This window comes from Equus przewalskii, chromosome 5 (assembly GCF_037783145.1).
Source record: "Equus przewalskii isolate Varuska chromosome 5, EquPr2, whole genome shotgun sequence".
Taxonomy (NCBI): Eukaryota; Metazoa; Chordata; class Mammalia; order Perissodactyla; family Equidae; genus Equus; species Equus przewalskii.
This window is the reverse complement of record NC_091835.1, coordinates 13,921,577-13,948,164: the sequence shown is the minus strand read 5'-3', so window position 1 is coordinate 13,948,164 and position 26,588 is coordinate 13,921,577. Positions and strand designations below refer to the sequence as shown.

Sequence of the window (26,588 nt, the reverse complement as noted above, 5' to 3'; positions counted from 1 at the left end):
CCTTCAAACCTCAATTTTAAGCATCTGTATCATTGAGTACCAACACTTGTCTTTCCACTCACTACCTCTGTTTGCTTAACCTCAAGTTTCCTTAGAACCTCCTTTCCATTGGTGTTGCAATCTTCTCTGTGTTTCTCCTCAATTGCTATAAATCTTGTCTTTCTGTATGCAGCTTAAGTTTCATGATCAAACTTTATTCTCACTCCCTGGCATATACCCTCAACACCCTTGCCCTTGTACTGAAGTATTAATGTGGTGACTTTGGGCGTGTCAAATGCAGAGGTCATGATCAATAAGTTCAAGGTAGTAGCAGGTGAGGCTGTCATCATCACATTGTAGGGGAGGAAGACATTTCCTCTACCTTCTCTGGGTTCATCTGGCCAGAGAACGAATTAAATTCACATGAGACAGAATAGCAGGAGAAAATTAAACAAAGCTTTATAACATGTATATATGGGAGAGGTCAGGCAAGCTGAGCAACTCCCCAAAATGGCTGAAGCCCCACCTTAAGTATCATCTCAGCTAACGACAAAGGAGGATGTCGGAGGCGGAGGGGGAGTGGATCATGGGAGATTACCACACAAGTACAGTAAACAAAATGCAGATTTAAGTCCTTGCCTTTGGCATCGATTAAGAGTTTCTAGAGAGAAGGTCATCCCCTTTCTTCTTCCTGGTACAGAGAGGGAGGCACCTTTACAGATAGAGATTTTCTTTACAATGTAAATGTCTCCTAACAAAGGGAAGCAAGTTCCACCCCTCAGAGCCTCCTTCCCTGTCCCAGTTTATCAAAAGCAATCAGCCTCAAATAATTCTCATGCCAAAGAGACATATCTTGGGGTGGCCAAATCCGGGTCCCCACAACATGCACAGATGACCTCAAGTAATAACCCAGATTTGGTCTGCAGTCTCCTCTCATCTTTCTGCTATAGCATTACTGAATTATTCTACTGAAGATCCTTTTAAGGGAACACTCCCTTGCTCAAATGCCCACAACGGCATTCGATTTTAAAATATTTTATAAAGTGGCAACACCACTTATATTCAGTCTTATTTTCTGCTAGTATACTCACCAACATCCATTCTCTGCTGATGACCTCCTTCAAACACAGATACTTGACTAATTAATACATATCCAATTAATTAATTAAACCATAATTATTGAAGGCCTATCTGTGCTGGATAGTGTGCTAAGTCCCAGTCATTCAACAGAGAACAAGATATTTATCTTCCCAAAACTTAGAGACTAAGGGTGGAGCCAGCTAAGGTATTAATACTGATACTATGAAGAAAATAGTGATGTGAAAGAGAAAAATAAGGAGAACCTCCTTCAGATGGGGAGATGAGGGAATTTCATTCTTCTAGTAGAAGGTATTCTTTCTACTCCTTCAAATTCTACCTCTCCTTTAAAATCCAGCATCCAGTTCATCCTCCAATATGGTTCAATTCACTCTCACCAATAGCTGATTACTCTAAATTCCTCTACTTCCTAAATCCGCAGAAGTGCAAATAGAAGAGCTATTTTTTCCAATTAATTTCATAATTCTAATGTTTTGTTCCCAAATAAAGTAAAAGTTCCCAAAGTGGGAAGAGAATCAGTGCTGTTTCTTATGTTTGCTTTTTACTGCCATAGGCCCTAGCACAGTCCTGAATATTTAGAAGACTTTTAATAGAAAAATTGACCTATTAATATTTCCTTACAAATTATCAAAATAAACACATGTGTAAATTCTATGCAATGAAGGAGTTGCATGAGCACTACCAATTTAATTCTGCATGATAAGCAAGTAAAATATTTTGAATTTTTTTTGGCCAAATTTAAAGAGTTTAGGTAATGTTAATACACTGTTTTTGGTTGGTATTATTAGTTTTTGCCAGTAATAGTATAGGAAACACAGACATAAACAAGTTATAGTTTTTCTTGTCTTATATTTAACATTTTTGTGAAACCCAGGAAAACAAGATCCTCCCATAAGGATGGAGGTGAAAATGCAATTGCGTTGTGTACACAAGCTCTATGGGGAGAAATCAATCTATTCTACCTCTCCTTCCCACTCCACCTCAATCCTCAAAGCATGTTAACAGGAACAGTAAATAGCATTCCTCTAAACAGTACCACCAAATTCAGAAAAAACACAAAACAGCAAAACCATACCTTGACAAATACATGTGGAAGGCCTATTTGCAAATCATTTCTTTCAAACCTCTTTTACCCTCTGCAGGACCAAGGTTTCTGGAAGGAAGGGAATTTCATATCTTGTTGGCTGGTATCTTCCTTCAAAAACCACAGGCAGGCTCTGGAGCAGAAATGAATGGCTAATTGGGACAAGAAGGTGAATCCAGCAGAACTGGTCACCTCAGAGCCAAGCATTAATGACAGAACCTACACCAAGGACAGGATTTGATGCGACCGACTGTATCACGGCAACTGATTCATTCTGGCCTTTTGGAGTCATCCTCAAAGTCAGGCGAACTAATACTTCCCATTTCCCTACAGAGATATAGACTATTCACAGTAAATCAGGTGACAGAAACTTTGGTTCACATCCGGTTTTGTGGGGAGACAGTCATTGAGTAATTTGTCTGGCTCAATGAAATTCAGTCATCTATGTGTCACATTCCCTCACATTAGGGGAACTGCCAGTGTTCCCACCAACTTAGATTTATAAAATATTTTTCTTCCTAAGAGTGTTGAATGCTGTCATACATTTCATATGATGTGCTGTGGCAAACACATCCCCATTTTACAAATTAAATAGCTGAGCAATAAAGAGCAAATCTAGTGAGAAGAGAGTAGAGTTGGAAGTGAGATTAAAGAGGTAACTGGAAATGTGGGCTTGATTCATGGTCACTGTAAGGACTTTGCTTTGAGCGGCTTGGAAAGTCCTTGGAGAGTTTGCTAGTTGTGCGCTGGAGCCAGAGCACACTGGCTTGGCAAAGCTTCTCGTGCGCATATCTTCGAACTTCAAAGTGACTTCATGGTGGTAGCTTCAAATCAGCCACAGTGGAAATATTTACACTAGGGAAATCAGCGTAGGTCATAAATCAAAGTTTTTCCTTTCTTCCTGTTAAGGTGGTTGTTAAACTTTCTGCTGTTTTGAACAAAAGAGTGACATGGTGCGAAGTAAGTTCTGAGTGAATATGGGAGTTGAGAGTGAGAAAAGAGTGAAAGGGTTCAATGAGGAGGCCACTGCACTAACACGCTGAGAGCTCCCAGTGACTCAGATCAGGGCGGTAGCCGTGGACATAGTGATAAGAGTTTCCTTGTAAGCCTGCTGTTGTGAAAACAACTCTACCAGCTTTTTTCGAAAGTATAAAACTCCACGTATTTGTGTAAAAATCTCCCATTGTTTTTACGTTGGCCACACTGCACGTGTTAGATAAACAAGGCTATAAGCAGATTGCACTCTGTAGCTCTGAGTTCATGGCCCTGCCCCAGCCTGTGCTTCTTGCTGACACTAAGAATGGCGACATCCCTCTTTACCAACATATGTTTTGGGAATGCATTTTAAACACATTTTTAAAAAAATATAAAAGTTGCTATAAAAATGTTCTTCTTTCAGCAGATCCTACTTTACTCCGCACTAAATAAAGTGTGATAGGACATAACGTCATGGAAATAGCATCTAAATTATCAGAGCCCTTTACATTTATATAAAATACATTTATTCCTCAAATGATGTGTTTGCCACAATGTCCTTGGGCATATGCAGTATAGTATGATTATATCCATTTTACAAATGAAGAAACACACCCTGATTGGTAAATTGACAGGTAGAGTCAATTCCAGAATGTTCCACTTCTACAACAATCTGCCTCTTTGTACTGTGCTGCATAGCTTACATTTGAACTGAGGATTGATGACCCCAGATACTTCATTTAATGCGTTATCACAGTGCGTGGATTAAATTACTCATAATAAGGATAGTGATAACAAATGACAATCACCTATGTCTAAGGCGCTATCTTATACATGAATTATCTCCAAACAGTGCTATGAATTAGGTAGTATTATTGTCCCTGTTTTGAAGATAGAAAGATGAATTGTAAGGAACCTAAGTAACTTGCCCAAGGTCTCACAGCTTGAAATTAAGTTGATTTTGAACCAGGCCTGCCTATCTCCAGAGCCTGTGCACAGTCTTATGACTCATGGAATGTGGGGATTTTTTTAAAAGAAAAAAATTCTAAGTATAGAGTCTTAGAATATATATATGTATAATACTTGACAAGATGTTTGGTTAAAACAGTGCTGCCTCTGATGGCCCTGACTCAGATGCTTCTAACAATCAACAGGCAAAGGGGTAGTCAGTGACCTGTGGTTCTAATAGGACTTTGCACTTCCTATCACATACTATTTCTATGGACCATGGAATAGCCATCATGTGAGGGGTCACATGGACCCTCTCCTAGCCTTAACTACCCAGGGACACATCTCTACCCTTGACCTGCCCCATCCAGGCCCTGGGCTCAACCCACATCCTTTTGGTGCATACAACTACCTCCTCCATATTCCTTTTCATCATCTCCTATTCCACAGTCAGATAAGATATAGGTTTCCAATCTTACTACCTGAGAATGTGCAGCCAATGCATAATAAAAATAAAGAAAGTAAAGGGTTAAATCGTAAGCTTTCACAGCGTGAAAAATATTTTATTGCTTTATAGGAAGTATCATAGAATCAAGGACTTTTATAGAGAAGATAAGCATTTCTGAGACCATACCCAATATAGAAATGTCTTCTGCCAGAAGTCGGGGTACCAGCATCTCTCATAACTTGAAAAGTCACGAACTGCAGAGTAAAGACCCCCAACCCACAGAGGAGAAGCCATCTGTAGCAGACAGCTTTGCAGTGCACGTACTGGAAGAGGATCAACTTGTGAAGTGTTTTCCAAAGACAAATAATTGTAATAAAAATTGTAGAAATATATTTGATGAAGTTTTTATAGTTAAGTCTGAATTTCAAGAAGTTGCTGAGAGATTGCAAATCCACAGACACTTAAATTCTCGGATTTAAAATTCAAAATGAAAGAAAGAAAGAATTTCAACATAGATGGGTGGGATGATAGTGTTCAATGCAAAATACGATTTGTGCATAATAAAGGATGGTAGGACCGAGATGCCCAAGGAAGTGGATACGGGCTGAGACAGCAATGGGATATTTTCTGTAACCACAACCTAGCTAAGAAATTGAATACCTCTTTAGAGAACAGGTTGATTGAAATTTGGTTCTTACTTTGTGTTTAAGAGAATGTGTTATTTATTACTTATATAATCATGCTATAGGTAATCAACTATATGCAATACTGCTTCTGTAGTGTGACAATTTTATTTAAACTTTATTTTATTTTATTTTTTTTGGCCTTGTTAAAGTGCTGTGTTAAGAACTCTTCAGGCATCATTAGAAAGAGATGTTGGATGGTCTAGATGTCATTCAGAAGTCTCTAAGACTTGTCCATCTTGATCCCCACCCTGTCTCCAGCATCTAGTGTATTATTTGGAACATGGACACCTTCAAGAAGTATTGGTTAAATAATGGACCAAATGAGTAATCTCATAAATGCAGTCAAGAGTGTAATGCTCCAGGTAGGCAAACCTGAGAATCAATACTTCTTAACAGTAACTAGTCATGCGACTCATTACACATATATGTACCCATACGTATTCAAGGTTGTCTTGGCTAATAGCAAACCTTAGGACAAAGTTTGGCAAGTCTTCATTTGAGAACAGACAAAGGTATATGGAAATTTTAATTTACGCAATTAGTTAACTCTATTTTATCAGGGCCCATACCATCTAGAACTCCTCTCACAGTCAGTCCTGCATAAACTCCCCTGTTAGTCTTTGGATCGGTAATCCTAGTTTGGGATTATCTTGCCCTCTCAAGCAACATGCCTTCCTCAGTCTCCTTCTCATTTCTGTCACCCAGGAGATTTTGCTGTGGAACAGGAGGTGCTGCTCGTAAAATTTAATTTACAAAGAAGGTGAGGGAGATGCATTTACATCTACAGGGAAAATCCCAATCTTCTTCAAAACCACTCTTCCCCTTCATTGAGCGACTAGCGTCACTCCTCCAAAGCATTATTCATGGAGATAACTTAAAAATTTTTCTTCAAAGGATAATGATTATGGGCCTCATGTGCTGCTGCTAAGGGAGACAAACAAGAGTCTTTATGTTGTAAGTAATCAAAGGGGTACCTTTGGGACAACACTGTGTGTTGAATGGTATAGAACAGAACAGAGAAGAATGGAAATTGAATCTCAGAGCTAGAAGCTGCCCTAAGGCCCTAGAGTATTTGGTTCAGTGTTTCCTGACGTGTTCTGACAAATAGAAGCTCCTCTAATGGGTGGTATGTGAATTAAAAGAGTTTCATGGTCAAGTCATTAAAAACAGCCAAGTTAAAGACAATTCAGCAAGTTCTTTAACTGCAGGCCATGAGGATGAAAAATACACAAATGAATATTGTGACCATACAAGAAGCTTTCACACTTTGCAATGTTTCCCAAACTGTTCTGCTGGGAATCTCATAAAGCTGTGAGTATCCTTTGGGGAATGGCCTTGTACTTAGTGATTTTCAAGCCTGGCTGCACACTGGATCCACCTGGGGAGCTCTAAAACATGCTGGTGTCTGGAGCCAGCCCTGATGGCCTAGTGGTTAAAGTTCAGCATTCATGGCTTCCTCGGCCCGAGTTTGCTTCCCGATCACAGAACCACACCACCTGTCTGTCAGTTGCCATGCTGTGGTGGCATCTTACATAGAAGAACTAGAACGACTTACAAGTAGGATATACAACCATATACTGGGGCTTTGGGAGCGAAAAAAAAAAACAAAACAGGAAGATTGGCAACAGATGTTAGCTCAGGGCAAATCTTTTCCTGAAAGAAAAAAACAAAGCTAGTGTCTGTTCCATCCCCACAGAAATCTACTATTTGATCTCAGGTCAAGGTCCCAGGCACTGTGTTTGAAAAGCTCCCCAGAGTCTCCTAATGGGCAGCCAGGATTGAGAAACCTTTCAATGCACAGGTTCAACCCCTAAGCTTTGGAAATAAGGAAACCCTGCTTACTTACACACCCAGATCCTGGATGCACGACCCCATATTGCTCTCATGAAAGTTGGAGATTTCAGAAAATGGCAAACACTGGTACTTATTTCATCTCTACAAAGGGCAATAAATTGTTTAGTATACTTTTAATAAGGAAGGAAAATAGGAATCTATTGTCTTTTTCTTCTTTTTGAGAAGATTAGCCCTGAGCTAATATCCATGCCCATCTTCGTCTACTTTATATATGGGATGCCTGCCACAGCATGGCTTGACAAGCAGTGTGTAGGTCCACACCCGGGATCTGAACTGCTGAACTCCGGGCTGCTGAAGCAGAACATGCAAACTTAACTGCTGCACCACCGGGCCAGCCCCATATTGTCTTATTTTATGGTTAATTACCAGCTACTGGCGAATGGGACATCTCACATTTGAAAGAAGAAAGGAAACCTCTAATCTATGAGGAAAATATCTATAAAAACATAAGAGTGATTTGGACTTTGGAGTAAGAGTGTAGCTGAGTGAATGAAACCTTCTATTTCAGTTGACAGTTGATGCCACCAGTTGTCAAATAGTTTTGCAGTTGAAACTGGAACTGCTCTTCCCCCTGAATTCTTAGCAGTGATGCTGGAAAGCCTTCATTTCCTTACCTGCATAGCATACTTCCCTATTTACTAAGTGGTTTTGAGCTAGCTTGTTCTTTATGGGAAGTCGTTGTTTCAATACTACTGATAAACTCATGCTCAGCCACCACCATAGTAGAAGTCACTTCAGGACAATCATCTCACTGGGCTCTGTAGACACTTATGGAAACTGGCTAAAATCTGCCGTGAAAGGATGCCCCTTAGAGGAACAAAGGGGCAACCCACTTGCTCAGAAAGTTTGGGAAACAAAAGTCCCATCAAAGAGATGAAACAAAAATTCCATTAAGTTTATATGATTAGCTTACAAAATGAGCAGTCCAAGGTTTTTCTTAAATTAAATAAACAGAATCTGTTTACTGTATTTTTAAAGGCCAAGGATTATCATTCTTTTCCCAGTACTTATGACTTCATGAGGCATAGGCTGCCAACCGTGTTCATTCTCCTTCAAAACCTGTGGGAGAACAATTCAGATCTTTCTCTGTCATTCCTTTTTCTAAGCAGTAGCAGGGTTATGGAAAGGAAATACTGTAGATGATTTTGTCTACGTGTGATTTCATCAGCGCTAGTCAGGTTTTTCTCTACCTCAGTGTTGTCCTTCTACCGTTCCCTTAATGAGTAAGGCCCTTCCTGTCGAACATTTTTATATGTAGGGATCTCTGGGGAACAGATGGAACTCAGATGTACATGGGGAAGGAGATAATGGCTGTTAGCAGATAATTTTCCCAAAGAGGAGGACTCAGAGAGATTATGAGGGAGAAGAGCTTGAAGGAGAGCATTGTCTCCAGACAGCTCACCCCCAAAGTGGGCCTTGATGGGGATTCTTCGGTATTTTAAAAAAGTCATGATTGCTTTGACTGGGGACAATGAATTTAGATGAGCAGTGCCTGGAAATAAACCCAGAGGTTATTTCAAAGGTGATTTATGAGAAGCAAATGTCCTTCCTTGGAGGAAATCAGTGGTATTTGGAAGCGGAGATCATGTCTACCTAACACCATAAGCCCAGCTCAGCAGTTGGCAAGGCTCAGAGCCTGTCCCTGCTCCCTCCTCCGGCTTACACAGGGTGCTCTTTGCACAGGCCTTCGGAGAATTCTCTGTAGCATCAAAGCTTGCAACATTTACCTCCTACAGAGTCACTAATGGCTGGCAGTTTTCTTTTCAGCTCATCTGCTTCCATAGCTCCCACCCTTGGCTATTCTTTCAAAGTTGGCTGTTGCTTGGAGCATAAGAGTAGCAAACGCCTTCTTGGCTTTACTGTCTGCCTCTCCTGATTTATTTTCAATGCACAGCAATGAAGTTTCTCAAGAATCTGGGTCCTCTCTTTTTACATTGGTCCTGAAATAATAACCAAGAGAAGGAAGGCTCACAAGATGATGGCTTCGCGGGCATCACACATGTTGCTCAAAGTTGGCCCTAAGAAATGGGGAAAGTGAGAGAGGGAATGTCCTAGGGCATTAGTTCTCAACCAAAGTGGTGGGGGGGCAATTTTGCTCCCCAGGGGGCATTTACCAATGTCTGGAGATATTTTTGAGTGACTCCAGCAGGGCTGGCTCCTGGCATCTAGTGAGTAGAGGCCATGGATGCTGATAAACATTCTACAATACAGAGGATGGCTGCCTCACCAAAGAGTTATCCAGTCTGTATGTCAATCGTGCCGCTGCTGGGAAACCCTGACCTAGGTGCTGCTGAAACTGGGGGGTGATGATGTGTTACATTCTTTTTATGTCCATCATTTCCTCAGGTCAGCATTTTGGAAAATATCCATCTTCTCCTCCCCAGTGTTGCCCTAAGCATGGGGCTGTGGGATTCAATTAGAGGGAGCTAAGTCCAAACATACTCTATGTATCTTTCCTAGCCAAACAAATATCCCATGTACTGACACACACCACTTTCCACCACTATGTTACTTTTATTTATTTACTTATTATTATTATTTTTTTTTTTTTTGGTGAGGAAGATTGGCCCTGAGCTAACATCTATCACCAATCTTCCTCTTTTTGCTTGAGGAAGATTGTTGCTGAGTTAACATCTGTACCAATCTTCCTCTATTTTGTAGGTGACGCTGCCAAAGCATGGCTTGATGAGTGATGTATAGGTCCATCCCTAGGGTTTGATCCAGAGAATCCCAGGCAGCCGAAGCAGAGCACATGAACTTAACCACTATGCCACCAGGTAGGCCCGATGTTGTTTTTAAACAGTCCTCTGGAAAATATCATAAAGCCAGAGACTAAAAAGAGTAAGCTAATCTTAGAGACATCTTACCCTGCTTCCCTCTGCAGTAAGCTTTCCAGAAAAACTGTTGGGTCAAAGTAGGAATAAGCCTAACTTAGGAGAGACGTTGCTAAAATGGTTTGAGAGTCAGTGACCCACTGTCATAAGCACATCAATGCTAGTCTGAATAGGCCAGGCTGGTGATCCTAAACTTCAGAGGGCCTCAAAAAAAGTCACCTGGAGAGCTTGTTAAAACCAAGATTAATGGGCCCTCCCCTTAGGGATTCTGATCTGGTAGATCTGGCATGAGGCCCAAGAGTGTTCATTTCTAGCCAGCTCCCAAGTAATGCTAATGGTGCAGGTTGGGGACCACACATTGAGAACAACCAAACTAGGTTGACCAAGTTTGATTCCAAAGCTCATGTTGTAAACAGTAAGATTCACAAAGAGTGTTTTAAAGTGGGGATTAACTTTAGCGATAACTTCTTGAGGAAATTCACCATTAAGCTAATCAACATTAAGCAGGAGGCTTACAGTTGAGTAGAAAAAGTCAAAGATGTCGCATCGCAACGCCTGGATTCTAGGTGTGAGGGCTCTTTATCCTACGGGCTAGTAAATTATTTAATTTCTGATCCTCAGTCCCTCATCTGTAGCAGAGAGAAAATTCTTGCCTTACCTACTTCACAGCGTCATGGTGATTACTAAGTGAGGTTTTATAAAATGATAAATGATATCCTAACACTAGACACAAATGGATATAATGAGGCTTATTACTGAGCAGCTAGCCTGAAGCCACAGAAACAAGTGGCTGAGACCTTGTGAAGGACTCTGCTCCCAGCCCAGCCCTATTGCTCATTTGGGATTTATAAACTAGAAAAATACATGCTGGAGCACCATCCTTTCTACAGTTCTACAGTACATGTCCCACTTAGAGAGCTAAAAGAACAATGAGGACAAATATATATAATTGCCATTTGCTTCTTACAAACTATAATAGGGTTTCCTAGAAAATATGGGCACCCAATTCGTCCCGTAGCAAAGTGGAATACCTACACACATAAAGGACCATGTCGAAAAGCTGATTTCTCTAAATACTTAGTGATCATTTCCTATGGTGCTGGGGTAAACATCACTGCTTCTTAAGTTGGGCATTCCCGAGACCTTCAAATTTTCCCTGCAAACTACACCCCCAAAACATATTTTGGCACATGTGAGTCCTTTGATTTTAAAAATTGCATTAATTTCTTTTCTTTTGAGGAAGATTAACCCTGAGCTAACATCCATGCCCATCTTCCTTCATTTTATATGCGGGATACCTGCTACAGCATGGATGGATAAGCGTTGTGTAAGTCCACACCCAGCATCCGAACCGGCAAACCCCGGGCCGCCGAAGTGGAGCACGCCAACCTAACTACTATGCCACCGGGCCAGTCTCCCAAAATTGCATTCATTTAAGAAATATTTTCATTTAAAACTTTAAAACTAAATTCCCTACATGTATTTATAATTTATCTGATTCCTTAAGCAAGAGTTTGCTCCTTGATAGCATTTAAAATAATTTAAAGTACCCTTTTCAGGACAGTTATTTCCCCATGCCTGGGAATAGAGAAATGGCTATAACATTTCTCCTCATTTAGCAATTTTGTTATCAAATTACTCCCATATAAAACTTTTGGAGACTCAAATACAAATAAAATTATTTCAATTCTCCATGCAAAACTTAAAATAACAAATATTTTGAGCACTAAGTTAAATATTTGTTTATAGGCAATTTTTTTCTTGGGAATACTATTACTCTTACAATATTGTTTTAAATAGTGTGTGTATATGTATGTGTCTGTGTATATGTACATTTCATATCTTTTCTAAGAATGGCTCTTGTCAAAATTACAAATAGTTATTAAAGAAAGTATTTTGACCCAGTGTTTACCAGTTCCATAAACAGCTCTGGAACTAAGTAGAAAACTAATACTTTTCCTTTTCAAAGTCTCTGCTCATACCAGAGCAGGAATTTTGGATAATGGTAGATAAACTTAATTTTTAAACAATTTAAAATAAATGACAGATTTCACAGCACTCGTCTCCTGCATACACATTGCCAACATGGAAAATTCACACAGGTGGACTATAGCAACACATTTGTTAGGAAAACATAAGCCACTCTCTTCTCAGTAAAGAGAGGAAATATTTACCAGCTGTCTGAAGATGTCCTGAGCAGTGCGCAGAATCCCTGAGCTGATGAATCCATAGGCTTCATCCTTCCTCTAGACACCATTTCATCCATTTCTCTCACTCGATTTTTCTTCCCATTTGCATCAAGACTGCACATTTGTTTACCTAAGTCATTTGCTCTGGGTAGGGCTGGCTGGGGAAAAGAGCCACCTTAGGGAGTCCAGCTAAGAGGCCTGGAGGAGGGAACTTGAGTTTTAAAGAGCTGATGATTCTAGAAAGGGAGGAGGGAGGTGGCAATCGGGAGAACAGGCTCAGTGGTAGTGAAGCAGCAAGTGCATAAAATAACATCCTGGAAGGTTTGGTTTTCTGTTGCAGCTGAGTAAAGAGAATGAGGAAGGGGTGTTTGGGTGCATTCTTGGACCACTCAAGAAACTCCACAGCATCTTTCCATTGAAAGGACTCATTTAGCCATCATTAGGAGCTACATTTTTCTTTAATATTCTCTTCAAGTAATGCTGACATAGTGAAGCAGGAAAAAAGATATTAAATAGTTTCATACTTAATATGATACATAATGACAGCAACAAAGGCCAAGATGGGGAGAAACACTGCAGGAGAGCCAGCAAGCAGTGGAGACGACCAAGGGTCCACTGCCCTGGCGTGCTGCTTCCTGTCTCCATCCTTTTCTTTCTCAGACCAGTCACCATATACACATCAATAAAGAGCTAAGGGCAGCCCGACAAACTGCCTAGAACTTTTATATGCAAAAGCAGATAGAAAGATGTTTTGTAATGAAAAAATCTTTAATGGATCTCTGTCTGTCAAATTGCAGCTAGGGGTGCTAAAAGGGTTTTGAAATCAATTTAGTAGGTCACGCCCAGAATTTCATTCTAAAGGGACAGAATACAATGGGACAGGAATTATCATCATGCTTCTCATGTAAGGGCAAGAGATTTTTGTCTACTGTTGCTTTATTTAATTTCACTCTCATTATGCTCTCTCATAGTTCTATGTATCATTGCTTTTTATCAATTACTGCAGTTGCCAGGGTATGTTTGCGTGTGTGTGTGCGCATTTTTTGCTGTTATTATTTTGATGTGTCTCTCCCCTAACCAAATCACAAACCACAGGGCTCTGTGCTGTCTTCATTCTTATCTCCAGCGCGTAGCACATTGTTTGGCCAAGCTAGGAATCAAAAATATTTATTGAAGAAATGATAAATGAATTCCTAAGAGAGTAGAACCTTGCTTCCCGAAGGCCCACTCTGAACCAGAACATCACAAACTTTATCTATTTTATATATATTTATATATATATTTCCAAAATATCTAATATTTAGGGATTTTTAAAATTTTAAGAAATATTGCTGTATATCATTCTTAAAGGAGAGAGGGAGCACACAAGCACGTACTATGAATCTGAATCAGTCAGCTAAGGTTGGAAAATTAATCAATTAGGAACTGGCCACAAAACTCTGTTCTCCATCTTCTTGTTCTTCATCCATTCAGTTCTTTATTAGGACATCACGAAGTTTTGCATTCAAAAATTAACATTGAAGTTTAGAACACAAACAGAAGTGCAACAAACTATTAATTCACTAGGTTTAAGACAGCACTTTCGTTCTAAAGCTTTTGCTAATGAATTACAATGGTCATTAGATGAAGTGGCAATAACCAATTGGAGAAAAAAGTAGTAATCATAATTTGCCAATTTAGAGAAAAGAGTTTGACCATTGATAAAAACATCCATAAAACAAAGTTGCAGAAGGTATATGGATAACCTGATTGTTTCTTGAGAGATGATGAATTATATATAAGGCAATACTTTTAATTGACAAATATTTCTGAAGAAAATGCATTCTTAAAGAAAGAAAAACTAGAGTTCAATAGTCATCATCCAATTTTTTCCTGATTTCTCCCTTTGATTTCATAGTATATAAATTAAGAATGATTCTGAAATTTCAAAGAGATGTCAACTTAAGGAAGAAATGGGAAGGAAAAGATAAATGTCAGTTTGGGTATCTCTTGTTGAATTGTAAGACAGTTGTCACGTCACGTCAACAAAGATGTTGTAAATAAGCAGGAGGGTTGTTTACTCTAAATTTAAAATAGTTAATGCTGAAATTTAATCCCTGAACTACGTTATTGAGCTAAATTATAGTAACTCTTTTTTTAGACATTTTTAATTTAAAAAGTCAATAAATTGTATAAGAAAGAAAATCAAATTGTCTTCTCCTTATTCTAATCATACCAAACAAGTTTTAAGTCATCTCAAACACAGCTCTGTAGATATAACTCTCTTGCTTAAGTATCTTTAATGGATCTACCTTGTCATTCTTTTCAGTTTCACATTCAAGATCCTCCCAATATCCCCCAGATACCTTTGCCATGCATATAGCCTCATAACATATCCAGTGCATCAATCATACAAACTACTTGTCCTTCAACAAAACCTGCATTCTTGTGCCTCAATTTTCCTTCACACTATTATTTTCTTTGCCCTGCAAGTCCACCTTGAAAGAAGGGCACCCAATCCTACTGAAAACATACATATCTTCAAGGGCTAACTCAAATGCCATTTCATCTGAGAAATAGTCCTTAAACTCGCCTAGTTGGCTTCCATCTTTCCTCCATGTCCTCACTATGCCTTCAATTTTTAACAGTACATTTTGTTTTGTAAAATATTTCCATATACAGATTTATCTTCCCTATTGTACAATTATGCATCTTAGAAGGAAGATATTGTATCTTCTTAATTTCTAGAATTTTTCTGCAGCACTCTTTCCAACAACAACTCTAATTGTTGTCACACAGTAGACATTCAAAAATGTCTGCTGAATTGAAAAGTAGTCTTTTTTTTTTTTTAAAGATTGGCCCCTGGGCTAACAACTGTTGCTAATCGTTTTTTTTTTTTCTAAGGATGGGCACCTGGGCTAACAACTGATGCCAATCTTTTTATTTTCTTTTCTGCTTTATCTCTCCAACCCCCCCCCCCCCCCCCGTACACAGTTGTATATCTTAGTTGCAGGTCCTTCTAGTTGTGGGATGTGGGATGCCGCCTCAACATAGCCTGACCAGCGGTGCCATGTCCGTGCCCAGGATCCAAACCCTGGGCCGCCGCAGCGGAGCATGCGAACTTAACCACTCGGCCACGGAGCCGACCCCGAAAAGTAGTCTTAACAAGGACATACCTTTTAGAAAATAATTTTCAAAAATTTAAAAATGTCTCAGACTATCAGAAATGATGGTCTAAGTTAGGAATTTACACCTTTAGAGCAGTATGGATTTCCTTAGAAAGTAGTATACGTTTTGATTGCTTTAACTTTTACCAACATTGCATAACTGGTGAAATCCAACGCTGTCAGTAGGTAGCTAAGGAACTAGAATTTTATAATATAAGTTCACTTTTGGGATTGGTTGGAAATTGAAGAGAGGAACATGGAGATGGAATAATGTTTTGCATTAAGAAAGCTATTTTTTAGGAAACAGAACTGGGGGAAGGAAATCACTTTGGGGAAAATCTGATTCAATTACATATATTGAAAAATTGAGATATTTTTCATATCCTAACGACCTAGCTAAATTTAACCTCTGAATCTACTGAAGTTTGCCCTTAAGGAAATACAGATCATACTACAAGATACACAGGGTGACTTCATAAGCAAATAACCTTTAGTCATTGCTGGTGGATTAAAAAAAGCAAAAGAAAATAATGATACTTTGAAATTCTAAGTGTTTTCATAATGCATTGTAACAGATCCAAAAAAGCTGTTAGAGGTTATTATTTTGGCTGGACTACTAGAACCCACAGAAAGTTGAAACTTTGGCATGCCAAGCTGTTTTATTAAGGGACTTTTGATGCCCATATGGAAACAGTACCTTTTAAGTATCCCAAGGGTCATTTAGGATGGTTCAAATTTTCTGGACTTTTTTCATTAAGTATTTATTCTCTCTAAGATTCACTTAATAAGTAGATCACATTGGTATACTCTAATGCACTGAGGTAGAGTATTAATTTAGAACAACTTGTATTTTAAATTAAGAATAACTGACCTGATTTTGCAAGAATTAGAAATTCCCACGCAAATTATATTGAATTCAAAGGGATGGACTTGATGACGGTGGATTTATTTAACTGAGTCCTTCTTCTTGCTGGAGGGTAAAGAGAACCTCTGCTGTTGGAAGCCTTCCTCTTTCCTCAACATATCTCCAATTAAATCTTTCATCTTATATTTTCTCCTTTGGCTCCCACTCATTGACTCTTCTCTGAATCACCTGGGAATACATTTCTCTCCCTCAATATCCAATCAGATCTTCGACCATAATTTTAAAACATATTGGCACCCAAATGCCAGATCTCTAATTTCTTTATAATGATTGGATTTCCTAAGGGCATCTTAAATTCAACAAGTCAAAGCTTTTTACTCTTTTCTTCACTATTCAAACACTTTTCTTGTGAACTGTCCATGAAACGTCATCTTCCATTCCTTTCACTATTTGCAGACAATGTTTCTGTACTAATAAGTGGCAAAATGGATATTTTGAAATTCCTATAATACTGCTTGAAAAACACTTTTTATATCAGGGTTTAAAATGTACTTCTTCTCTACCATCCAACAAGGTCCTTGGTTGCCTTTTCTTGAATTACTCTAGTCTCACCTTCCTGAACCTAGCTTTCAGGACCACTGCTTTTCATGAAAGTTCATTATCACCTATTTTCATATCCAGATTATGCCTGAAAAAGACTTGAGGTCAGATCACTAAGAAGAAAAATAACATAAACAATGAAATGATTAGAAATAAATATCCCCACCTCCAGCCTAAAACTGTAACTCACTGTTGGGTTTGGTTCCAGCAAATTTGTCTTGTGGTCCAAAGCAGTAGGTAGCATAGATAAGGTTTCTCACGAGCTTAAAAGCTTTATGACCGTGAACTCCCTGATTATCATGTTACTAATCTCGCCATGAGTTATGCCTTTCAATCACTTCCACTTTGAGAAAAATAGATTAATCATAAGCACAGTTAATGTCTTCCACCTTATTCTCAACTTAAAAATGAAAAGAAAAAGGAAAAGAAAAGCGCTCTTCTCCTCCCAGGACTCGTATTTAATCAGCTACACTATCGTTTTCCCCATCACTGTGGTTTAGCATCTGAGAATCTTCATCCTCCATATCCAGAACTCAGATTCTTCCTGGATTCTTCCACCCTCTGGCATAGGCATCTATCACTTACTCCCCGCTTGCGATAAACAACCACCCTGTACCAACTTTACTTTGTGTCCAATTTGGATAGCGCCAGATTAAACTTCCTAGGGCAGAACAGTTTTTATTAATGACCATGTTTCTACAAATGCCTACAGGATTAATTTCAAATGTCCCTTGCTGAAATTCAAGGTCTTTGTATTTCCCCTATGTCCTACCATCCCATAGAGTTTGAACTGATTTGAGATTCCTTAAATATATATATTTTTAATGCTAGGATTAATAAGCCTTGACTTCAGGCCTTTAAGTTTGATTTTCCAATTATTTCTTGAATGTTTGTACCCTCCTTGTCCTCTGTGGCAGCTCCTCCTCCTCCCATAGGCCATCCCCACCTCTTCCAACTCCTATTTTTCTCTACAGAATTGCATGCCCTTCTGTTTTCAGCAGATGGAGGGGCCTCTTTCTTGTTACACACACATATCATCTCTCTCCCTAAATAGACTGGTTCTTTTATATAGTAAGACTCGAAGGAAATTAGTCTGGGGTTTTGCTATTCAAAGTAGTGTCTATGGACCAGCAGCACCAGTAACATCTGGGAACTTGTTAGAAACTCAGAATCTCTGACCTACTAAATCAGAATCTGCATTTTAACAAGATGCCCAAATGATTTATATGCACATTAAAGTTTGAGAAGCACTCCCTTAGAGGTGTACTTCTAAGTACACACATGTAATATATGTACCTCACAAATGCTGACTATGAGGTGTACAACATATATATAATGCATTGTGTAATTTTTTTTCATGGACCCTTTCCTCCAAAGACATAGGCAGGGATGGCTAAAGCTTCATACAGGCTGACAAAACCCAATTGTTAAAACTTTAGGAAGTTTCTGAGGTAGTTATTAAACATAGCCATTTTTTAAACATTACTCTATACACACAAATAAATCATATTAGGAGTAGAGGTAACATACTCAGAAGTCATTAGTTCCCAGTCTTTTTACTCATTTTATTATTATTTATATCTTGAAGTTACTTAGCTGTATTACATCTGTATGCTGTGAATTTTATAATGATGTGAATATTTCTTTTTAACTCTGCATTGTGTGACCTCTGGTTGGTAGCTGGAAATCAATCATGGTGGTAGTATTTAAACCATGGAAATACACAAATGCCAAAGATCAGGGCGTTTATTGTTTTGACTGTTTGCATTTAGGAAAGTGAAGGAGAAAATGATAATAATGCAGATTCAACTTAAAAATGTGTCATGAAATATACACTTGCCTACATTTTCTTCTTCTAAAGAGCCTGTTAAACATTTGCCAGCACATCACTGGGCAAAGACACTAGAAATAAAGTGTTCCTACAACGAACAGAAACCTGGCATAGTTTTTATGTAAAACCATTTTCAGACATTTATTGAAGTTAAAGTAACCTACCCTATAGGTTGTCATCAATTCATTTAAACTCTACTCAAAATTTTCTCCAAATCTATGTTGAGTTTTTCTAGCACTACCAAATTATGAATTATTCTGTTACACAGGTTCTGACTCCACATATTTATTGGAAAATTACCAAACCTCTCCAGGCTTCTTTTCCTTTCACTGTAAAATGGGGAGTTTATACTCCATAAAGTGTCATGTTGTCCTGGACCATTAATGCCAGAGAATATTCTAAACATGCAGCTTTATTAGAGACTGGGATGAATGTCTTTTTTCAGTTTCTTGTTAGGAAATCAGTTCAGTATTGTGAATAACATATCCAAAAACCTAGACTAGGATATTTGAATTATAAATGAAATATTGATTTACTCTTTAGCTCTGTCTAGTCAATGACAAAAGAGCTGAATGAAATCTGAAAAGGTTCATTATTAAGATATGTAACTTACCCATTCAAATGGTAACTCTCATGTCTGAATGTCTGACTAAATGATTTCTCAATCTAGAGTTTTGGGAGTAACATAAACACATAAAAATGCCAAAATGTCATTCTTGCTTTTCAGATTCAAGTAGAATTGTTCTATTTTCACCTACCCCATTTGGAGTTTATACACATAAACTATAAATCAAATGAAAGTTAGTTTCACTTATTTCCTTCAGTTTTGTTTGTTTTCAACATCCGCATTACCATGAAATAACAGTATAGAGAGAACTTTAAGTGCCTTCAGAGGGGGAACAGTGAGAAGATGATGTCACTTGAGGAGGGAGAATGAAGCTCATGAGTTCACTGTACTGCCAGTGGGTTAATTTGGTTTTGTTTAGAAACTGTCTAAAACTTGGCCAGCAAAAAACCCTGAAAAACTGTCAATTTGGGTAAGCTTATATTCTTCACAGTGACATATTCTAAAATGAAAATAGTGAGTACGTTTGTTCTGTTCACTTATAACTTCTTTTTCTTATGCTTTTGCTGTAGTTTTCTACACTTTCAAAAAAAGGGGCAAAGGGGCATATATATATATATGGTGATGGATGGAAACTAGACTACTTTTGGGTGGTGAACACGATGGAGTCCACACAGAAGCTGAAACATAATGATGTAAACCTGAAATTTACACAGTGGCGTAAAGTAATATGATCTCAATAAAATAAAATTAAAAATTGACCAAAGACTTGAACAGACACTTCACAAAAGAAGATATACAAATGGCCAACAAACACATCAAAATGCAAATTAAAACCAAAATGATATACCACTACACACTTATTAAAATGGTTAAATCAAAAAAAATGACCATGCCAAGTCTTGGTAAAGATGTGGAGGAACTTACTTAAACTCTCACACATTGCTGGTAGGAATGAAAAATGCTACAACTATTTTGGAAAACAGTTTGTCAGTCTCTCATAAAAGAAAAGATACACTTAATATATGATCTAGCAAGTCCACTCCTAAGTATTCACCCAAGAAAATTGAAAACGTTTTCAAAGATTTGTACATAAATGTTCATAGCAGCTTTATTAATGGTAGCCAAAAATTGGAAACAACCCGAATATCCATCAATAGTTGAATGAATACATACTGCTGAGAAATGAGAAGAAACGAACTACTGATATACACAACACCATGGTTGAATCTCAGATTCATGCTGAGCAAAAACAAGCCTGACACAAAAGAGTACGTATCATACAATTCCATCCAGATGAAAACTCAAGAAAAGACAAATCTGATCTATAGTGACAGAAAGCATATCAATAGTTGCCTGGGACCAAAGGTCAAGGTAGGGAATAACTGGGAAGGGGCACAAGGGAACTTTTTGGAGAGAAGAAATGTTCTATCTCAATTGTGGTGATCACACAGCTATACGAATCTGTCAAAACTCACGGAAATGTACTTAAAACGCATGTGTTCTATTGGAGATAAATTATGCCAAAATTGACTTAGAAGTTTCTCCCATAAGCATGTATAAATTTAATAATCAGAAAAAAACGGGATTTCTTCTAGACAATGGGAGTACTGATATATCCAGAATTGGAGCATCTGACAAGGGATTATAAAAGCTTTGAGGGGAAAAATTTTTCTAGTTGTATTGACCCTCACACCAGTATATATATTCAGTAACAAATAACCTCCCAAAATGGATGAAGTTTTGAAAACTAAATGACTAACACCATATATATCTATGGTTAACAAGGAAATAGATATCCCATCTAATTTCTTTCCAGAGAACTCATACGGAAACATTTATGAGACAAAATTTTAAAAAATAATTACTATTTGGATACAAATGTTCCAAAAAATGACAAACTTCCTAGGATTTTTAAACAGTACTCGCTGGACATATCTTGATAATTTTTCCCTTTTTTTTCTACTCACTGATAATTAAAAGCATCAATATTGCACCATGTTTGAAAAAGAAACTAATGGGTTCAGAGACTAATTTTGAAGGCCTCTTCTCTACCCCAAATGCTGCCTGACTGCAGTGCATTTAGGGGTATGCCTCCCAATCAGCCAATCACAGAACTTTCTTCTAGAGCCAGTGGGACCCCCATGGCAGAGTATCTAATTGGTCTACTTCTTATTTGCTGCCAGTCGAAAATGCACAGCCAAACGTGATCATTATCTCCAATGAAAGTTAAGAGCAACCAAAGGAGAGTCTGAACAGCCGAGTAGATCTGGACGATTCTCAGAAGTGTGAGATTCTGGCTGATTTTGAACAGTTTTCTTCTTCTTGGGAGGCAGTATGATTCTTTGGAATCAGGTTCGAATCCCAGTTCTACCTCTCCCTAGGCATGTGACTTTTGGCAAGTCACTTCACCTCCTTAATCCTTAGTTAATCCATCCATAAAACGGAGAGGACATTAGTATCTCCCTCAAAGCGGGTGGGGAGATTAAAGCAAGTAACATATATCCAGCAGGGAGTAAAACAAGCACTCATTACATGGAATTTCTAGTCATTATTTTTGACCTCTTGGTTCAGTTCTGTATGTTAAAATTAACAGCTGAGTGATGGCAGGGTGTTTTTGGTGATGCCATGCTGCGTTTAATGGGTTCCATGAAGCATTTTCACCATCACAGAGAAACAGTCGAGTCTGGCTTTGAAGGCACACAGAACCAGGTTCCGTCCTGGCCTTGCCATTTGCTGTGCACAATTTTGAGCGACTTACCCCCTCTCAGCTTGTTTTCTCCTGTGTCAAATGAGGCAACATGTTTCCCAGGGGCTGCTTGGAGATTAAATAGGATAATGCCTAGATAACGCCTTCACCCCAAATCTGGAACCTCATAAAAACTGGCTACAAGTGTTCACCAAATCAACTGTAGCCAAGCAGGTGTTTCGATGGAGTGGTTGTCCACAATATTTCTATTAATGTGTTACTGTAGGTCCACTTTAGAGACCCACTCAAAGCTAGAATAAGCTAAATCATTAAAAAATATGTTTAAATACAACCGTGCCTCGATATTTTCTTGTATGTAGAGGATGAAAAAACTTTTGGAGAGAAAATATTGCTTTAACAAAGTCTCAGATTTTTCTTAATCTGTCACCACAGCAATACTCAAGGATCAAGGTCACAGAGGCAGGTTTTCTAAGCAGCCAAAAAAGTAAAATTCATTCTAACTGCTCTGCTTCCCAAACATTCATTCACACGGTGTGGACATACACACACCGAGACATGAGTAGCTGCTCAGGGCTGAGTTTTAAACTGACAGTTGCACCACTTGGGGACAACCACGTTAATAGCACATTTGGTAATGCGGGTGTGGCTTCTGCCAGGCATTTTCTGCAGAGTGGCTGGAATCTGCTTAATTTCCGTGAATAATGGAGGATTGTTTAAATCCCTTTACTTTGAATTGAAAGTTGAACGTCAATACTGCTTTAACATATATGTGGGCAAATTTTCAAAGCTATGAATGCATATTAATAAGATTCAGCAATGTTTTTGGCATTGCCATCTGAAAAGAAACCATATTCCACTTAAGATTCATGTAAGATTACATACATGTATATGTATATGTAAATATATACGTTGTCTTATTTAAAATATTTTTTTATAGTCCCTACAGGCCCATGCTATCATATGTACTAGGTTTTAGCTTTTTTTTTTTGCTCCAGTCCTAGTAAGGAGTTGATTATTAATATTTTAGAAGGCAAGTGAGACAGAACACACGGTGAGCTGTATTCTGTGGGAAATGAGAGTTTCTCAGCAGGCGTCCCCCCACCATGAGATGTTTTTATTTCGATTGCCTTTTACCCACCAGAAATGCTAAGCACATTTTTCCTCCAGTGTGGCACACATTTTAGCAAGGCTCAACAGAAACTCAAAAGAGCCTGTACCTTGTATGCCGATTGCACTTCTGTCCTGAAATTTGGGGTTTCAAATTGTGCTAATGAATAGGTCAAAGCAAAACCTAATGGGATTTTACTTTTATTTCTAGTAATTGAGAGAACGGATGTACATGTGTTTGCGTGTACTATAGGAATAAGAAAACTTGGAGAAAATAGGGACAGAGCAAGTTTTTTCTATAATAATATTTCAAGAGAAGAGTCTTACCACGTCTATTACTATAGGTACAAAAAATTTAGGTCACAACTAACATTTGGAAAACATACCAATTTTTTAAACTGTGCATGGTTTCTCAAAGGGAAATGCAACAATGCAATCACTTACCATTTATATCATGCTTAATAGATAAGAAAGCAGCAAAATATTTCATTGTGAAATCTTCAGCATTGCCTATTAGCTGTTAATTAGCACTTTTTCCTTATTATGGCTACTGAAATCAGTTTTGAAGTACCACTGGCCCAACTGACAGAGAAATTCTCAATATCAAAGCTAGAATTCAAATATACAGTACAAACTTAAATTTACAGGTTACATGAAATCATTCATTATCACAATGAGAAGGAGCCCCCCCTTTTTGTTTTTTTAATCTTCTTCATGTCATCAGTGGCTTAGTCTTCTCTCTCTCGTTAGGCTGGTGGATCTCATCCAGGAGTTTGCTAGAATAGCTGAATTATTTAAGATGGATGGGTTTCTGTATTGCTGCTAGATTAAGGTCCCTTTATCATATCTCTTTTCCTCAATGATTTTCTATTGTCTAGGTCTAAACTTCTCCATGCATCAGTCATATCCTTAATCTGAATGCCAATACTTTCTAGAATATATTGCCCACTTAAATGGAACCTGTGGTTTGAATGATCTTATTTCTTTCCCCGTTGCTGTTTCTGTTCCCTTGTTTGCCCTTCCTTTCTCACTCTCCTATGCTTGTTTCCTGTAGTGTTAGTGTCCTAGGGCCGCCTTAACAAAATATCAAGAACTAAGCGGCATAAAACAACAGAATTCTGGAGGCTAGAAGTCTGCAATCAAGGTGTCGGCAGGGCCATGCTCTCTCTCAAGGCTCTGGGGAAGAATCTGTTCCATGCCTTTCTCTTAGCTTCTGGTGTTACCTGCAATTCTTGGCATTCCTTAGGTGGTAGACAAATTACTCCAATCTCTGCCTATGTCTTCACATCACTGCCTTTCCTCTGTGTCCCTGTTCATATCTCTTCTCCTCTTCTTAAAGGGCAACAGTCATACTGGATTAGGACCCACCTAATTCAGTATGACCTCATCTTAACTTGATCACATCTGCAAAGACCCTGTTTCCAAATAAGGTCACATTCACAGGTATCAAGGAGTTAGCACTTTGGTATACCTTTTAGAGGGAACAATTCAACCCATGCCAAAATACTCATCTCTCAATGCTCAGCATATGCCCCAACTCCATGAAGAAAGCTCTTCTCATTTCTTCAGCTCGTACTTTTCTGAATTTTCTTAGATTGATTGATTCACTGGGGCACAATCTATGGCTGCTTTGTTCATCCCTGTATTCCAGGAACCTGGAATAGTGACTGATACATAGTAGGAACTCAATAAGTATTTGTTGAATGAATGACTATTTTCAACAAGTAAATAAATTTACACCATACAATTCAGTTATTTTTCTGTAAACAATGGCACAGTGTTGTTTTCTTTCTTTAACTTAATTGCTTCTCTAAAAGAATGTGAAAGATACTATTTTATCCCTGTTTTGTATCCCAGAGTCACAGAGTCCAGCACGGAATTCCCAAATGTATGATAATCTGATAAATGATATGCTAATTGACTGGTCTAGAAAAATCTGATTGAAGGGTAGTGAGACATCAATAGTCTGTTCAAAGGCGTTAAAAAAAAAGTGAGGGCTATTTCAGGCAGGAAAAGAAAGGCTCCTGAGATTAAAGCAAAGCCAAATAGATTGGTAGTTAACGTTTTGTTTAGGCCAAGCACAAATTCTCCCAATATTATAAAAAATTCCAGATAACTAGCTGATAAGATTTCTTTAGATACCTTCTGGACATATCTTTCAGACCTCAAGTTTTGAGTTTTTGGTGATATCTCTCTCCATTTGTAGGCTTTAACAGAAAAATAATAAATAATATATCTGTTTATATACCCAGTTGACTGCTAAATAGCATTTTAAACTGGAAAATCACGAGAACAACTCCTGCAGCCCGACAGTCAACTTTGCATAACTCCTAATCAGTTTCACGACAGGGAGCAGAGCAAGGCTAACACCTGGGGTCTTAAATATGACAAAGAACACTTGAAATAAGAGAATTAAAATAGTTTTCCATCTTCCTATTAATGTTTTTACTTAAGTAGTCCCTTTATCTCCAAAGTAAGCCCAAATGCTCATTTTCTTAACCTTGAAGATAAATATCTTCAAAACTTAACAGGCATCCGTGCCACCCACAGAAAATAAGCAAAATAAAAGAAACGGCACAAATTCCCATAAATCACAGATGGGGAAAGGGATAACAGGGCTTGGCAAGAGGGCATAAATCTGCAAATGTTTGAAGGAAAAATGTCTTGGGGAAGTGGTATACTCTGAAAAACGTTGTGTATGTGTTATTTTGTTCATTTCAGTGTCGTACAATAGCACACAAAGAGGGCAGGCTCCTCCACGTGTTCCGAAGCGCTGGTGCTATTAAAGTGGCTGGTTAAGGCCACCAGCTCCATATTTGCAATGTAAATTAACAAACAACATGGTGCCTTCCACTGTAGGTGAGCCTGCTGATTGCTTCTTGAGAGGGCAGTTATTTTGTGCTTAAGGAATAGCGGAATGATTGAGGAACTAAGCATTTCACAAGAACCCCATAATGAGTAGAAGTGATTGAGTGTAGAATGGAAGAGTAAGGGTAGTGATTGTTGTTGAGGAAAGAGTTCAGATTTTTGTCCACTGAACTGCCTTCATGGAACATCAAACACATTTTTCAACAAAGCCCTCGAGGAGACGCAGAAGGGCTGTAAAATGTATATTGGTGTAGAAAACACCTGACAATATTTAGATTCCTTCATGAGTCTGACCCAGAGGTATAATTGGCAGAAATGTAGGGGCCCAGAGGTTGACAGAATGTACAAATGGGCCTATATGAATGAGGGCCAGGTTCACGCACATGTGGAAACCTACTCTTAGATGTTGATCCCAGGGTTCAGACAACAGAGAACACTTTCCTCCCACTGGTGAAGAAAATCGGCCTGAAAGGGAAGTCCACTCCCCCACTTCTCATCCTTTTGCTCTTGATTTTATGGGGAACCTAAGGAAATTCCCTATTCCCTTTGGAACAGCTCTTTTCTGTGCTTAAAATGATATATTTCGTTGCCTTCTACATATTGGCTTCCTAAGTTTGTACCCTATCCAAGGGTGAGATAGAAATACTCATAACTTTTGCCAGTAATTAGATTAAAAGTCTCTAAATAGCTCATCCCATGCAGAGTTTGCTACTCAAATACCATCCCAAAAAGAGCTAGAGTGTTTCAGATAGCAAGCAGCAAAGAGGGAAAGACGCATGCATTACAGATATAAATCAGACT

At 38.4% G+C, this 26,588-nt stretch overlaps 1 protein-coding gene across 10 annotated transcripts in view; it reads right to left on the bottom strand.

Moving 5' to 3' along the window:
• Positions 1-26,588, bottom strand: part of NYAP2 (neuronal tyrosine-phosphorylated phosphoinositide-3-kinase adaptor 2) — a 257,064-nt gene that overhangs the window by 166,852 nt on the left and 63,624 nt on the right. For 3 of the 10 annotated variants that reach the window (XM_008535758.2, XM_070618411.1, XM_070618410.1), the window contains exon 1: positions 2,153-2,490. The exons of the other annotated variants lie outside the window; for them this stretch is intronic. In XM_008535758.2, coding sequence (XP_008533980.2) covers positions 2,153-2,166 — 14 coding nt within the window. In that variant the 5' untranslated portion in view covers positions 2,167-2,490. Of the gene's footprint in view, positions 1-2,152; positions 2,491-26,588 lie in introns of those variants that run through there. 10 annotated transcript variants of the gene reach the window in all.